At 33.9% G+C, this 17,569-nt stretch overlaps 2 protein-coding genes across 3 annotated transcripts; both read left to right on the top strand.

Moving 5' to 3' along the window:
* The first annotated feature begins 5,961 nt into the window (after nt 1-5,961).
* On the top strand, nt 5,962-11,925 carry LOC111409615 (RNA-binding protein 24-B-like). Of its 2 annotated transcripts, XM_023039642.1 has the most exons (7): nt 5,962-6,139; nt 6,287-6,355; nt 6,447-6,570; nt 6,661-6,790; nt 7,290-7,326; nt 7,419-7,659; nt 11,668-11,925. In XM_023039642.1, exons 1-7 carry the CDS (start codon nt 6,125-6,127, stop codon nt 11,814-11,816), a joined length of 765 nt encoding a protein of 254 aa, XP_022895410.1. In that variant the 5' UTR covers nt 5,962-6,124; the 3' UTR covers nt 11,817-11,925. The 2 variants fall into 2 exon arrangements, with proteins under 2 accessions (XP_022895410.1, XP_022895409.1); XM_023039641.1 differs by having other exon boundaries at nt 5,962-6,355.
* A 1,361-nt stretch (nt 11,926-13,286) lies between these two features.
* Nucleotides 13,287-14,369, top strand: LOC111409411 (protein TRANSPARENT TESTA 1-like). The gene is made up of 2 exons (XM_023039463.1): nt 13,287-13,580; nt 13,962-14,369. Exons 1-2 carry the CDS (start codon nt 13,287-13,289, stop codon nt 14,367-14,369), a joined length of 702 nt encoding a protein of 233 aa, XP_022895231.1.
* Nucleotides 14,370-17,569: the final 3,200 nt, after the last annotated feature.

Here is a 17,569-nt window from a genome sequence, read left to right as displayed (position 1 = left end):
AGAGTAAACCAGTTCCTCTATATGAAATCTTCTCAAGATTTCATCTATATAAATTGGGATGAGTTAAGCAATTTTCTAGATCTACCTCTATAGATCAAGTTGCTTCTCCCATATCGTTCATGAATAAATTCTTTAACAACTATTATTTCAACGATTGAAACTTAGGGATGTTGTTTTCTATAATATTAGGAATACAACAATACTCCCACTATTTTCTTGTAAACACACAATTCGTCTTCAAATTTGATAAAATCAAACACTTTGACTTTTTCATAAAATCAAATATTTCAGCTCCAAGAGACTTCTCTTAACCTTAGTCACGATATGCAATTGTTGCAAGCAAAACCTGAATGGACTTCAGCATGGCTACAGGAGGAAGGTTTCACCAAGGTCAACACTTAACTTTTGCTTTTAGCCTTACTTTGTATATATGGATATTCCCATTCATATCGACCTTTTTCTTGTAAATTATTTATAAAAACTTATGGGTTTTGTTTCATCAAGAGGCTCGAAAAAGGTCTAAACCTTGTTCACATACGTCGAGTTCATTTCGAGTCTCATGGCCTCTTGCTGTCTCTTTTAAATCAACACTTTACTTTATTTTGGTGCAACTAACGGGTTTATTATCCTGGATTAGTAATACCTAATTAGTAATCATGGATTCAAACCTTCTTGAAGGTCAAAGATCCTACTAAATTCACGTAGAGCTGACGTATCCTCAAGAGTTTTTACTTTCTGATCAAGAGTATGTCCCATATCAGATATGGGATCAAACTCGAATTTATCTACTTGGTTAACTATATCTATGGATTCTTGAACTCTTTCAAATTCTATTTTGCTCCCACTCTCCTCCTCTAGAGTAAACATTTTTTCCAAGAAGACGATATGTCGTGAGACGAAAACTTTTTTCATGATAATAGAATTTATATTCAAATGTCTGCTTTGAATATCCCCACATATATGTATTTATCGGATTTAATTTCAAACTTATTCGATTCAAGGCTCTTCAAATAAGCGTCATGGCCCCAAACTTTCATATGAAATAAATTGGGACTACCGTCTTTCCATAACTCGTATGGAGTTCTGTTAACCAACTTACATGTAACATGATTTAGTGTGTTGCACGCTGCAATCAATGCATGATCCAAAAACAATTTTGAGAGATTTGCATGACTTGTTATTAATCGCATTATATCAAATAGTTAACGATTCCTCCTTTTAGATATACCACTATACTGTAGTGTAAATGGAGGAGTCCACTGCAAGAGAATCTTATTCTCTCTTAGATAATCTAAATTTTATTTTTAAGATATTCTCACTCGATCGAATCTTAATGCGAGGATATTTTTACCTATTTATTTCTCTACTTCTAGTTTGAATCCCTTGAACTTTTTAAGAGTTTCATATTTAAGTTTCATTAAGTATACATGATCATTGATGAAATAAGAGAAACATTATCTGACATCAATTGACATGAGTCCATATGCATCACTATGCATTAGACCAGTAATTATGTTGATCTTTATTCTTTTCAAATAAAAGAAGATTTGGTTATTGTGCCAGACATGCATAATTTGTACTTGTCAAAATCAATTAATCTCAAGTATACATCTTTATGTAACTTTGAAATTGCATTTCATCTATATGATAAAGTCTGCAATTCCATATTTAGGTAATAATTAGATTATCACTTTTATACCTCTTAACTTCCATACTCATTATAGAATGCTTAGTATTAAAGAATATAAATGTCGTTTTGTAATTTACCATAACCATTAGGATCTTTATCAAGATAAACAAGAACAACAATTGTCCTTAACATTAAAATAGTTCATGTCCCAACATGAAATTCATTTAATGTTCCAATTAAATTAGGTACAAAGCAACATTTCTCTAATTTTAATACTAAGCCAAAATGCAATAGCAAGAAGTATGCTCCTACAGGCAATACGGCAACCTTTGCTCATCTTCAACGTGTAGGTTAACTTCTCCCTCTTATAGTGGGAATCTACTTAACGTGCGTAGCGGAAATTTAATAAAATTTCGATTCCCACCAGAATTCATCTTTGTGTTTAGATAAAAATTGTGATAAAAGTGATACCTTTTCACGATCTGCAAACTCCTTTACCTTATCTTTGTTCCAGTAACTTGGATCTGTCTCTCACAACTGTCCAATTGTCCAACCTCTAACGGTGATCCGCACATAGAATAATATTGTATTATTAGGGTTTTTCTTGTGCTAGCAAGAATAATGAAAAATCACTACAATTTTGAAAACCTTAATCATATTTATATAAGCCCGAGCGGGCTTAGCCTGACCCGGCCCAACATTTAATTAACCCATTTAATTAAATCTGGTCCGTGAATTAATTAATCAATTCAAGTCTATAAATAAGCAACCCAATTATTTAATTTATCCAACACTTGTTAAATTAATTAATTGACAAATCACAATCTTCCAGTTCTCCTTTTGTGTGCAACCTATCAGGTTCCCGATCACGATACCTATCGACGTGAAATATTATTTTGATCTAATCAAAATTGATAAATTAAAACACCCATCACCAATCACACTCACCGTCCCAGATTTATATCTAGCAATGTGTTAGGGCAATACATGTGACGGAAAAATGTCACGTGGTATGACAAAACCAAATTCATTCGTTTACCGTGAAACTATAATCCATTCGTCAATATAATCCGATCAATTATGAGATATGAAAGTGTGTCAATCTTGATTATCGATCATATACTTCACTTCACTATTAAGTACACATTGGCTAAGGATTTCATTATCGACTTAATTGAATGAAACGCATATCATAATCTCTTACTATCTAAGAGTGGCGAATCCTCTATTGGTCATTCACAACCTTCATATGATTCTTGATATACCTGAGCGATGTCGTATTAGCGGCCCTTGGCAGAGCAACATTCAACACCGTCAAAACATGACTGTCCTCATATAAGGTACTATGACGACCTCAAGTCAAAATGACTAATCTCACTACCAAACGTTAGAGATTAACCACTGACACTCAGATAGTTATCCATGTAAAATCTCTCGGTGGGTCTCCAATGTTTTGTTCTATAACAAAACATCCACGTGTTCATTTAAGTGTCACTACACTTTAGTTTGTGAGATCGGCTACTTACTTCACAAGTAAGAAATACCACACATGATGATCTATCCGTAATAACGATATTCATATCTCGTTATTACTTACGACCACGGACGATTTAAGATTCAATCATATGTAATTTGTATCTTACAATCACAATTCTTTGTCATTAACAAATTACGAATATTTGAATTTACGAACTCTATTATTTAATTTGTCTATTAATTAAATAATAGATCTGTCATTAAATTGCATTAATTATATATCAAAAGTATTTATGTCTAATATTGATTGGATCTAGGATATAATACTTATAGTCTGTACATCGAGGTGTCTACCCTGTGTACATGTAGACAAACCCTTGATTGAGAGCCTAAAGCTCAAAATAATTGGCTGCAGATTCCATTGTGCGTTTGTATGTGAAAGAAAGTAGATAAAATCCAGCTCATAGTTCTACAAGAAAGACAGGAGCCCACGTTGTTGAGAGGACAGCCAGTTCACGGACTTGTAATTAACTGGAGGATCCTTTAGCTGTTAGCTGTCTCCTCATCGATCCCTAATGCTGGCAACAATGAACAATCTAAGATTATCAAACAAGAGCCAAATCATTTCCTCAATTTATTCTCTATTAGGTTTTGAGTAAATTTAATGAATGCTCATAAAACTTTATGCAAAAGAGCGTGAAACTTGCTTAATACTCGATTAACACTGTCTAACATATTCGATTGACCGAGTTCAATACATAATTAACTTTGTTTAACACGTTTGGCTGGGAATATTCGAAGATGATAATTAGACACGCTTTTCCACTTTATCTTAGCTGACCAGTGGCTTTTTCATCCATATGCTTTTGTTGTTTGATGACCTGGGTTGGTTTCAAATATATAGTTAGAGACCAGGTTTTGATTTTAGTTAATTGTTCTGTCAATTTGTTTTAGATGTTAGAACAGTTAGCTGTGTGACGTCTAATGATTGGAAGGTTAGGAACATGGGGCCGTGGATGAGTTGAGATACTTTGACCAATTGATTGTACATATCATCAATAATTAATATATCATCTCAAATTTACCTTGATTACCTTCAACTAATCCAATAAATTGATGACATATTAATAATTAATTGGCTGAACAGCAAAATAGGACAACAAAATTGGACAACAGATTTCAACTTCGTGTGGATGAAAATACTGTTTGATTGGTTCTTAGAAATAAATAACGTTCTCAGTTTTAGTATATAACACTTTCACGACCAACCCGACTAACTGGATCAAGTGGACATTTAACTCTTCTTCTCTAAAATTTGCTCTATTGTTGATTATTAACAGTGTAGAAATAGATGAAGAAACATGAGTAGTGGTGCATAGTGAGAAAATATAGCTACGAGTGTCAAAAATCACAAAATGGAAAACAAATGCATTATTGCTTAATTTTGTTTACCAAGACCCATGTTTTAGATACACGTGGCATCATCTGACCAGCCTTGCTGTCCTCTCACATACGTCCCTATCACCCACTTGCATTGTACACATAAAGACTCTGAGAAGTTAAATTGTCATATAATCCTATTTTGTATTTTTAGTCTGACAATTGTAGTATTGATCACTTTTGGCGGATATCCATTGGGAGCTACCTTCGATCTGAAGCCCCTTGCAGCTAGTGAGGCTTTAAGGAGAAGGGCTTCGAAGGGAGAAGGGCTCGAAGTGTAGGACTTCGTCTGTAATGGCCGGTTCAGAACAAGGTCATATGGCTTTGTCTGTAATGAGGCACTTTGATTGTTGGGCTTCTTTTCATTGATTCACTTTGGGCCTTCACGGGCTTCGGTCAAGCTTTGTCTTTGACCACTAGGACTGCTCTTGGACTTTTCCGACAGAGTTTCACGTGGGGTGCCAATTCGGCTTTGACTTGGTCCTCATCTGCTAGAGGCTTAGTAGTTGTGAGGACCCATTCATCCTATCAATTTGCGAGCGAAATAAGAAACTATAAAATATATTTTTTTTTATGCAAAAATGAAGCGATAACTCTATATGATTTGTATTCTAATTACATGTGGTAGGGATTAAGGACTAAAAAGTAAAAACTGAGGGAAGAATCAAAAGAAGAGAACAAAAATCAAGGGATTTTGTTGGTAGGGCTTTTGAAAAATTAAAAAATAGCTACCGAAATTAAGAAATTACATTTGAAAATATTTGAATATTTTTTGAAAAGTGCTTTGTGTGACTACAATGAGAATTACAAAAGAATTCATTATACGTGATATCCATGGCCCCACCTCGAATAGGGCCTAGATTTCTCACCAAATCGTTGCCTCGAGACAGGGGGCTGGGTGAATACGGAGAACATATATTTGATTGGATGGAATTGAAGCATATATTAATGTTAAGACAGTGAGAACATAGTCAAGTCAATTATTATTCAAAAACAGGCTTAAGTATAGGTTAAAAAATATGGAAATATATGATTGGATAGCTTAAAAAAAAAAAAATTTAACTGTCAAGTGAGTCAATCCATTTTTTGCCTGTCGTTGACCGTGTTCAAACATCATTATTCTAGTTTAGTGCTAACGGAGTTGTCATTCGGACAAGCTCACAAATCCATCCCAACCCCAAAGTTATAGCAATTGATCCCCATTAATTTTCATTATATTATATTTCATTTTTCTCTCTTTTACTTTCAACCACACAATCTTCAATAAAATAATATTATACGTAAATCGAAAACTTTTCTTTCTTTTTCAACTACTCATTTTTTCAAAAAATCACTATTCCACACATTCTCATTACCACAAAATGGGGGCCAAACGGGGATAAGAGTTTGCAACTGTCGGATCCCTTGCCCCCCACCTCTCTCTCTCTCTCTCTCTGCAATTTTCCTTCAAGAATCCATCAGTCGAAGTGCGGGGAAAAAAAACCCATCTTGTTCTCTTCCTCCATCACCAGTAGTGCCGCCGCGGGATGGGGTTGGGAGATAGAAGTTGAAGGGGAAAGTGATTCAGAATGGCATAAAATGCGATTATGGGAGGTTTGATTCATTTGATAATATAATTTAGATGCTATGGCTTATCAACATTATCGATCACCATTTGGTGACACCACTTTTACTAAGGTTTTTGTTGGAGGGCTTGCCTGGGAAACTCCTACTGATGTAATGCGCAGATATTTTCAGCAGTTCGGTGAAATTCTTGAAGCTGTGATCATCACTGATAAGAGCACTGGAAAGTCGAAAGGATACGGATTCGTAAGCATATATAATCTTTATTATATTCAACAGTTTGATCATACAGTCGACTCTGAATTTAAAAAGATATCGTATTTTTTGAAATTTACAGGTAACATTCAGTGACCCTGCATCAGCAAATAGGGCTTGTGCTGATCCAAATCCTGTCATTGATGGAAGAAAGGCAAATTGTAATATTGCTTCAATGGGACGGCCTCGACTATCATCACCTAGAGGTACACTTTTTTCTTTTATTTTTGTAAGTTAGTCGACTCTGAAGTTATTGAGTTTCGTTTTGATAGCCGAACTTGGTTTTTCATTTGTAGGCAGAAATCAAATGGGAAATCCATATCATGGAGGTGGATTAGCACAGGGTGGATCATCGTGGTATACACCAGTGCATCCACCTCCACCGCCGCCGCCGCCACCTCCTCCGGCTATCAATCCACCTTATGGGTACGTTTTGCTTGTCGATATTACAATGTCGCATATGGTCCATAAGACATTACTGCAGTAAATTATTTTAATACAGTTGGTCTTCGCAGACGACAATAAATAAATTTATTACAGAAATAATTTAAAATTGTCAGCTACAGAGCTACAAAAGTGTTAATTTAATGTCTTGTTGACCAGATGAATTACAAAAACAAATTTAGTTTCCGTAAATTTAAAAAAATAAAACGTAATGCAGTTTATAAAATTACAACTTATAATTCATGTCACGACATGAGAAATGAGAAAATAATGATCAACCGGTAATAATAGATTGTATGATCATTTCATAAAAAATAATTAGTCCAATAGAAACATAATATTCTTAATCACGACAGAAATTATTGTTATAACACAAAAACATTAATATTATTGGCATATTTAATAGTAAAACAAGAGATGTTGATTAATTTGGTGTCAATAAACCAGATTATTCAATTTTCAGTTATGTTTAATCTTTCAGGTATGCAACGTATCCACCTGATTTTGGCTATCTTCAGGTTAGCTTATCTTCTGCATCGAAATAATGAAAAATAATTTATGTAGTGGCAGATAAATGAAATTAATATTAATTTAAAATTTGGTTGGGCAGAGTATGTATAACCCTAATGTTCAGCAAGCACAATATTATCGTCCATTATATGGGGGTTCATCATCGGCAATGGGAAATCCATATTATAATGGATTTTCTATAGCCCAGGCACAACGTATGCAAGGACAATCTTATCAGTACTATCCTACGCTGATGGAGGGCTCTACTCCAACATGTCCTCCTCCTCCTCCTCGTCTTCCTTTACTACAGTCAACAAGACAATCTTTGTCATCTCCTACCGGTAAACATTCTATTACTTATTTGCAAGTAAATTTTTAAATATGTCGTTAATTAGGTTGACGTAAAATGGGACCATATCGGCCTATTCTGCTCATTTGATAACATAACATGATATATGTCGTGCAAAATCTATCCTAGCAATAATATTTCATTTTTTTTAGATTGAATGCAATCGAAAAATGCAATTTAACTCATGACATGTTCCTGGTTGAATTGATTGGTTAATTTAGTTTCATCTCGATTTTTTAGAGATGCAATGTTTTTAGTTTTTGAATGAATATTTTTTTGGGTCAACTCTCGAATTTTTCAGAGCTAGACGAGTCCCATTTTCCAACTATACTAGAAGGTATAAGTGATACCTTGTGCGTGAGATCTGACCCTAAGTCAACTAGACAAAATTAAATGAATTTGGGTATGAATAGTAACTTTAGTTGAAGCATCTCCAAAAGACTATATAAATATGAGATGCTCAGTATTTTAAAAGTCGACCCTTAAAATCAAGTTCTAAGAAACTTTTTAAATTAATATTTTAATTTAGAGAGTGGGGTAGGCTCTCCAAACTAGCTCTCTATAATTAAATACATTCAAAGTGTTTTAATTTTCAATTTAGGAAAATAATAAAATAATTTAGAGAAAACTTTATTGAAATAAAAGATAGAGAACAATAGTAAATATTTTTGGAAATAGTAAAATTAAGTGTTAAAAATAAAAAGTTTGTTGAAGCACTTCAAAATTTTAACTCTTTAAATTTATAGATACTCTCTAAATGATGGAGTATGTTTTTTAAAAATAGTCTTTTAGAGATGCTCTTAATACATGGATCATTATTATAAAAGTATAAGTTCTGGGTTTGTGATGGTGGTGGGGGTGGTTTAAGGGTATAAAAGTGGAACTGTGCAGGGTTGTGGGCTCAGATTGTGCAGCTCTAAATATGAACTACTTCAGCTAGTAGTGGCAATCAGCCGAGTCAATCCTAGTTGGTTCGCGAGCTCAAACTTGAGACTTGGTATCAACTCATATAAAAAAAAGGGAAGAATTCACAAATCATGGTTTAACTATGCACAGTTCAAGAACCAAGTTTTAAGTTTGACTAATGCAAAAATCAGGTTTTCAGTTAATTAATTAAAACTTTTTATTAATTAAATATAATGAGGTCACATTTATACAATTAATGGTCACATGAATATAATTATAGGTCATAGGTTTTTTTACTGTTCACATATCATCAAATTAGTTGGTCACAAATTTTCTCGAGGTTACAAATAAAAAATTTTGTAGGTCACAAATTATTTTGAAATCACATATCAAAAATTGTATAGGTCACAGGTTACATATTTTCAAATTTAATGGTTACAAATTACATTTTAATCACAGTTGATCAAATTTTAAGTCACGGTTTACGGTCAAAATTTATTTAGTTGGTCACAGACTCAAATCAACACCAATATTTTGGTCACAGAGCAACCAAATGGTTCGTCACAATCACTATTATACCTCGCCCCCGCCACAATACCACCACGACACACCCAATTTTAAGGTCACATATTTAACCAAAGATCACATACACCACCACCAACACTTCCCCCACCATCACCACCAGAGAAACACCACGAATTGGTAAAACACGGCAAATCGGAGAAAATTTCAACCATGCCTGCACGATCACCCCCTTGCCGCCACTTGCATAACGATAAATGCCACCATCACCTCACCGCACCAGCAACGCCACCACAAACGGATCACACCAGTCCGTCGCAAACTCACCACTACAGTCTATCGCCTGTATCCTACCTACCCCGCACCACCATCACTATCGTCGACCACCACCACCACCACCACCTTCAACACCTCCAAATGCACCAACGCCGCCAACAAAACCCCCCAACAACACCAAAACAATCCCAAACCACCACTACTACCTAAAACCCCACACAAGACCAACCCAGACCCAGACCACCACAAACAGCATCAACGATTGATGACGCCACTGTGCGCGATTGCGTCAGAGGTGTTGACGTGTACAGTGCAGTGTTTCTCGCGGTGGCGATAGAGAGAAGGAAAGAGGTGGGATGCACTGCTTATTCAAAGATCACATGCAGTGCCCCCACACACACCTCTGCGTTTGTCTCGTCGGAGAAAAGGCAAATCTACAGCGGTGGCTCTCGTCTCGCCGGATAGATGACGACGAACTTGGATGAGGGAGAGTAGCGAGTGAAGAGAGCGAAGAGAGAGATTCAGCCAATTAGGTTTTGAAATGGGGAAATGGTATTGTTGTATTGGGGATAAATTGGCCTGATTGATTAATTATAGTATAATAGTAATATTATTATTAAAATATATAATTATCAACCTGATTTTTGATTAATCAAACTTTGCATATGAATTTTGAAGAGTGGTCTTTAAACACCTGCCATTGTGTAATTTCCTCTAAAAAAGGCTCAATTCGAGCCCGGGTTGGCTCGTCCCCAAAAAATGGGGTTGGACTTGGATTTGGGCCGAGCCCTTGTCGAGTTGAATTACCCTGCTCATAGATTTTTTGATTTTTTTTAACTCAAATATACGAAAAATTGATCGTTAATTTATAAACTACAAAATTAATTTTAAAACTATAAAAGTATTTATGTAAATTGTTGAATTTACAAACTAAGTGGTCATCAATTTACAAACTAAAAAAATTAATTATGCTAGTTATTTAAAAAAGCGGGCCACACGAGCCCATATATGGGTCGACCCTTATTGGGGCTTGTGTGGCTCATGGGCTGACTCGAGCTAGACCAAATCTCATTTTTGAGGCTTGGCCCGGGCCTTGGCTCGTACAAACAAGCTTCAAGCTAGTTCGACTCGGGCTTTTTTTGAGTTGAGCCATTGATCGCCTGAACCGTTGAGCTCGTTTGCCACCACTAGCTCGAGCTCGTATTCAGACAAGTCATGGGCCAAATTGAACTCATTTTTTTATTATTTATTTTTTGTACATGATGCCAGTAAGGCGGGGGAGAAGATGAAGGAAAGACGCCGTGCCATTAGACGTCCTCCTTTACGTTCTTCTCTAAGAAAGTTCGATACTCTCACAACTGTCGGCAAGGATGAAGGTCGTAACTCGTGAAATATCACTCCCCATTTTGCTGCATGATTCTAAAGTCATTCACTTGATGATGAAAATGGGCTATGACCCTTTCAAGGGTGAAGGACTGTGTAGAGGAAGGCGTGAGAAAAAACCATTCGAACACATGTTTGGAACTTATTTTATTAATTTCTCAAAAAGTGAATCGAGTCGCAAACTCGTAAACAGTTTGACCCGTGAATCTCACGAACTAAAGGATCGGGTCGAGTCCTAGAACTGTGTGTAACCATGTAATATGAGCTGTAATTTGTATGGGATGACCCATGAATCCATGATGGATCAATGGAAAGTCATATGCCGGAGAGGCATCGGTGTATCACTTCTGAGTTCTGAACTTTCACTTTGATGCGGTGCCTCTTTCTATTAATAAGATTAAACTACATATTTAACTTACACTAAAAAATTGGTTTTCTATATATATATATATATATATTTTTTTTTTTAACAATTTTTCTTTTGTAGATTATTGATTTAAGTACATTCCTTTGACGTTTTAAACACCATTTTAGATGCATAAAGACTAACGTTTCTTGCTCTACCTATAGTCCATATGTTGCACATCTTCACTTTTAGGATTTTTAATGTTTCAAAAAATTAGTAAAAAGACTATTTTTTTATTATTTAAACTTGTGAAAGGAGTCGTCTTGTAATTACGAACTGTTAGTATGTCAAATTGGACAAGACAACGAACAAATATTTTATGCATGTTCGTTTTTCAATCTTTTTAATCTTATTCTACCTAGTAACAAAGATTTTCAAACGTGCCTTGTGACTAAAGAAAGAAAAAATGTTTGTAATTAATTACTTAATGTCGTGTTTTGGTGTAGAGCAAAAAAAAAAAAAAAAAAATGTTTGTAATTTATAAGTTAATGTCGTGTGTTGGTGAAGATTCACAGGCTCCTCCCCGAACCTCAACAGAAACAGAAGCCGGGCATGCAACTTCAGGAAGTACCACTTCCTCAGAAACTCACTGGAGTACTGTACATATCATGGTCAAAACTGTTTATTTGTATAATTTTTTTTTCCCTACAAATTAGTATTTGTTCTTCCTTCTCAATAACTATTTGCATCAATGTCTTTATTTAATTTTTATTGGTGTACTGTAGCATTATGGAGCACCGAGTAAACTCATCACTAACAACATAATTTGCATGGAAACAATTTGTATTATTATTTGGGAAAATATAATTTTTATTTAAATTCTATGATTCAAATATAAAAGTTGATTAAAATTTAAATTAAGTCAATAATTAATTTTAATATCAAATTTTACGAGGTTCACAACTTTTTAACTACATATCCCATTGACTTTTGTCAAAATATAATTTTATTTTGAACAAATCAGGGGCTTAATGAAAAAGAAAACACTTTGCGTTTGCATTATACCTATTGTTAACAAACGAATTTAGAATTTAGAAATTAGATTATTAAGTTTATGTTTGACTCATATTTATAAACTCTCAAATTATGTTTTAGTTATACATTTGAGGGATTCAAATACTACTTGCTTTTGTACCATTCGTTTTTATGTTTATAATTTGAATAATTTATAAACACTTTCCAAACATACTCTAAGAAGAAGTAATATTAGAGCAACAAGGCAATTTCGATATACGTAAGCTAAGTGCTATGTGGATATGGGAGGTAAATTTTGAACGCGTACAACAATTCACCTCTTAGAGTTTTGGATTATTGGTATTGGTCTTGGATCTATCACTCGAGAGATGAAATGCTTATTCATAAAGACGAAAGTTTACAGTGATCTTATTGGCTCAAGATGTGACAATTACGTATATGAAAAGAATGATTATAATAGCAAAAATAGTCTCAACTACTCAAGCTCTTAATACGCACTATATTCCTCATGACTTTTGTTCTGTCCTTGGCCAGAGCTATATTACCTTCCCTCGAATGATAATTAGTGCATGTTTGGCTAACTAAGCTTAAAAATTTATTGATAAGGCAATAAGTCAAATGTAAAAATGACGTGACAGCTTCAAGCAAAGCTGGATTTCTCCACCCTCCCATTTTACCACTTGGAGATGTGCCCTTATCATACTTGCACAGAGACGTCCTAAGTCGGACGGAATAAGGACCAAACATAGATTTAATATTATCCTGTTTGTGACGAAATATCTGAGTCTAGGAAGGCCAAATGTGGATTGTGACACTAAATTCCAACTCACTGCAGCTTTTCTGTTGCAAAATTTTGAAATTGACCGGGCCACACTAATTAATACGCTAATTAAGACATTAACTAAGGTTGTTGCTTTTTTAACTAAAACTAGGTATTATGAGCAAACAGCAGAGATTAACTCTCTCCTTAACCAAGGTAGTTTTCACCAACCAATACCCCACCCCACCCCACCCACCGTCCTTCAATCTCATTCATACTGAATATATTTTTTTTCCCATAACTTGTACACAAACCAACCCTTCAACGAAGGTTACATCTTCTCTTTATAAGAAGGAAGACCTTGAACACAAAAACCAACACCAATCAGAACATGGATGCTTCAGGCTTTTCATTTAGCCCTTTTTCTTTCTTCTCCAGCTCCAATACTTCTCACAAAGAAATCGAACCATTTGATTTCTTTAAGGAAAAAAATGAAATGGATCAAATGGATCTCAAAAACCCTAATCCAGGTCATGAAGAAGAAGAGGATGCCATTAATGTTTCCTTGCACATTGGCCCTCCAAACTGCACCAATGTCTCTTTAGATTCAAGTGATCAATGCAGTAAAGCTGCAAATTTAGCTGCAGCCACTCAATATTGGATTCCAACTCCTGAACAAATCCTGGTTGGTTTCACTCATTTTTCTTGTCACATATGCCAAAAGACCTTCAATCGCTACAATAATCTTCAGGTTCAACTATTCGTTACATTCATTTTCGCACGCTTTAAAGTAATGGAATTTGTGCAACATGGGATTGTTTGAATTAATGTTACAACGCGTAGCGGCAGATGGTTTTAATTGACATATTTGGTATGTGAGATTGTATTCAGAGGCAGGAGGGAGAGGGCAGGCCCATGCCCACTTAGTTTTTTAGTTAGAAAAAAAATTATGTATCAGTCCGATATAATACATATATATTTTATTATTATTATTATTATTTATTTATTTATTTTTTGTCCTCCGTGGCTCCGCCCCTGATTGTACTGAATTTGTTTTATGTTGCAGATGCATATGTGGGGTCATGGTTCGGAATATCGTAGAGGACCTGAATCTCTTAAGGGAGCGAAACCGCGGGCCATGCTTGGTATTCCATGCTATTGCTGTGAAGAAGGGTGCAAGAACAACATAAACACCCCAAGAGCCAAACCACTCAAGGATTTTAGGACTCTACAAACGCATTACAAGAGAAAACATGGGATGAAGCAATTTGCATGTCGAAAATGTGGCAAGTGCTTGGCCGTTAAAGGTGATTGGCGAACCCATGAAAAGAATTGTGGCAGACGCTGGCTTTGCGTTTGCGGGTCTGATTTCAAGCACAAAAGGTCGCTCAAAGACCATATCGCATCGTTTGGGTCGGGTCATGAACCCGCTGCTTCTTCTTCTTCTTCGTTTGATGGGATCGATGTATATTAGAAAAGAGTGTCTCGTGCTTATTGCGATGTATCTTTTAATCCATGCAAGATTTTGTTAATAAGATTATGGCTGTTGACCTCTTTTCTTTCTGGAAACGGGATGTGATTGAACACTTAATGAATGCAAATAAAGATAATCTTGGACTTACTGCTAGCTGGAAAAAAAGACACTAACTAGTAGGATGATGCTATACATACACCGAGGCATAGGCTCCCATTCTTGTGAGGGGAGTGCATTGGAGTGTCAACCCAAATACACAAATAGCATTTTCCTAACTAGTAATGGTTATATTCTTATAGATTTTTTATTTTTCATTTTTGTGAGTTTTGGGTTTAAGGTTGCATCCTCTTGAAGTCTATGATTGCTGTTAAATATCGTTGTTTCTTCTATATCTGATACTTATGTAATTTTGAGAGTGTTTGAAAATTGGTAGTACTCGAGATTGAAAGTTTGTGAATTAATCGATAGAAAATGGAGAAATGTGACTAATATTAGTCATAGAAATGTGAACATTTTGTGGACAAAAAATGACTCAAATTGAGTAAAGGATAAAGTGATGTGTGACCGTGGCATTTGGAAATTTAGGAAACCTCATTTACTACAAATTAATTATACAATTTCTGTAAGTATTGTGCTCTAAGTTCAATCGATTTTCGACGTAAATACTTTTAATATGATTGATGCATTATTATTTATGACAGATCTATCATTTAATTAAATTATTATTCTAATAAATTAAATTAATAGAGTCCATAAATTTAAGTCTTGATAACTTGTTAATCACAATGAGTTATGATTGTAAAAAATAAATTAGTTATGACTGAATCTTAAATTATCCATGATCGAAAATAATAACGAGATACATATATCGTTATTACGGATAAACCAGCACGTGTGATGTTTCTCATAAATGAAAGTGAGTAGCTTATTTAAAAAGATAGAATATAGTGACATTTCAATAGACGTGTGGATGTTTTGTTTTAGAGAATAAAATATTGAAAGCCCGCTAGAGAAATTCCACATATATTACTATTTGTGCATCAGCGATTAATCTTTAATGTTTAATAGTGGAATTGATCTTTTGACTTGAGATTATTATAACGCCTTATATGAGGACATTCATATTTTGATGATGTCGGATGCTCTATCAAGAGTCACTAAGACGACATTATTCGGGTATGTCAATAATCATATAAAAGTTGTGAATGATCATAGAGGAATTATCACTCTTCAAAAGTGAGAGATTATGATCTATGCTTTATTCGATTAAGTTGATATCGAAATTCTTGACCAAGGTAAAAGAATTAGTCGAAAAGAATTTTGATTATTATTGACTTAAGAGTGGAATGAAAGATATGATTAATAATCGAGATTAATACACTTTTATATCTCGTAATTGATTGAATTATATTGATGAAGTACGATAGTTTCACTAATAAACGAATATGTTTGCTTGACATATTGCTAAATTTAAATTTGGGATGACGAATGTAAATTAGGTTTTCGACATGTTGTTAGATGTAAATTTGGGACGGCGAATGTGAATTAATAAATTTAGGTGATTAATGATAACTTAAAAGTTTAATTTATCTTATTTTGAGTGTATCAAAATAATTATTCACGTTGTCCAATATTGTAATCGTGAACCTAATGATTATACACAAAAGGAAAGAACTAGAAGAATGATATTATGAATTAATTAGTTGGTAAGTGTTAGATATTTGTAGAATTAATTAATTGGATTGTTTATTAATGGACTTAAGTTAATTGATTGATTTAATCAAATTATGTGCCAAGTTTAATTAATTAAATATTGGCTCAACTTATATTTAGTGGGTGGATTAAGCTTACTTAAACATTTATTAATAAGCTGTGTGAAAAATCGTGATTCACAAAGGCATGCAAAGATTGTGATTGTTTGTGTTCCAGGATTAGTGTAGAACATTGTAGAATTTTTATTAAATATATAATTCAATTCATGATTTCTATTAAACACAAAGACAATCCTTAAAGGGAGTTGAAATTATTATAAATTTTGTTGTGCAACAATTTTACTGTAGCCAATCTCCTTCAATCATAAAAGTAAACTTCGATTTACAATTTCAAAGAGACAAGCTGAGTAAACGTAATTAAAGAACTCGAGGAAGAATTGGAAAATCAACAACAAAGTATTTTTCCTAGTTAGTAACTCTAAGCCAGTAAATGGAGATGTTGACGTTGTTTGCTAACAATGTGACTCTTTTATTCCCGATATCCACACTAGTTCGAGATTTTTCATACATAAAATTGATAAAGAATTAAATTGTCACATAAAGTAAACTAATAAGATGTCTAGATAAAGATATTGCATTTTTCTGAAACACGATCATATATTCTTTGGTGATAATAGAATACTATAATTTGTGTACAATTATACTCATTCGAGAGTATAAGCATTATACTTTTTTGGAAATACCAATATGTATAAAGTCATTTTCTGAAACAAGAACCTTTTTTTTTTTTGTTTTTTTTTGTTTTTTTGTTTTTTCCCTTCAGAATTATGGTATATTTTGATATGAGTTATACTTCTTCTAGAGTATTAATGCATTTATAGAAATAAAGTTGTACAAAGTTAAGTAATGCAATTTTTTTTTTGGAATATTAATTTTTTTAAAGTTGTTAATTTTTAGGAATGACAAAATAATATTTTTCTTGAATATTTATGCAGTTGGACTGTGTTTCTTCATGATCATCAGGACAATTTTCTTTATGTTTTTCTTCAAGAGCAATAACACGATTAGGGTTGGACATGATCCGATTTAGTTCGATTCTCTTTATAACCGAATCAAATCCAAATTTTGGGTATTTAGTAAGTGGAATTGTTGGGTTCAAATTTAATTATGGAACTGTTCGGGTTCAGGAACAGTTAGATTCTAATTGATTCCTAGGTTCCATACAGTAATTGATTTTTTTATTATTTACAACAAAACTACATTAATTCAACTAATGAAATGTTTAATTTTAGTTTTTACCAAATAACGTAATCCAATTTTATGTATTTTTTGCGTCTCTCTTTATTGAGTTTTTTATAGATTTGATTGTTAAAATCATGGGAAGAGGAAAATAGCGAGCTCACAATAATGAAGAGAGGAGTATCCGAGCTTCTAATCCGATTTTTCAGAACTGTATAAACGACATTACAATAAAATAATATATTTACG

Source organism: Olea europaea, chromosome 14 (genome assembly GCF_002742605.1).
Source record: "Olea europaea var. sylvestris chromosome 14, O_europaea_v1, whole genome shotgun sequence".
NCBI classification, from domain to species: domain Eukaryota; kingdom Viridiplantae; phylum Streptophyta; class Magnoliopsida; order Lamiales; family Oleaceae; genus Olea; species Olea europaea.
This window is presented reverse-complemented; position numbering and strand designations above follow the sequence as displayed.

Bases quoted from the DNA above. Each gene is read 5' to 3' on its own strand.
- LOC111409615 (XM_023039641.1), top strand. From the start codon at position 6,173: ATGGCTTATCAACATTATCGATCACCATTTGGTGACACCACTTTTACT. The intron at 6,356-6,446 runs GTAAGCATATAT...TGAAATTTACAG, and splicing joins AGTCGAAAGGATACGGATTC to GTAACATTCAGTGACCCTGC. The intron at 7,660-11,667 runs GTAAACATTCTA...GTGTTGGTGAAG, and splicing joins ATCTTTGTCATCTCCTACCG to ATTCACAGGCTCCTCCCCGA.
- LOC111409411 (XM_023039463.1), top strand. From the start codon at position 13,287: ATGGATGCTTCAGGCTTTTCATTTAGCCCTTTTTCTTTCTTCTCCAGC. The intron at 13,581-13,961 runs GTTGGTTTCACT...TTTATGTTGCAG, and splicing joins CAACTCCTGAACAAATCCTG to ATGCATATGTGGGGTCATGG.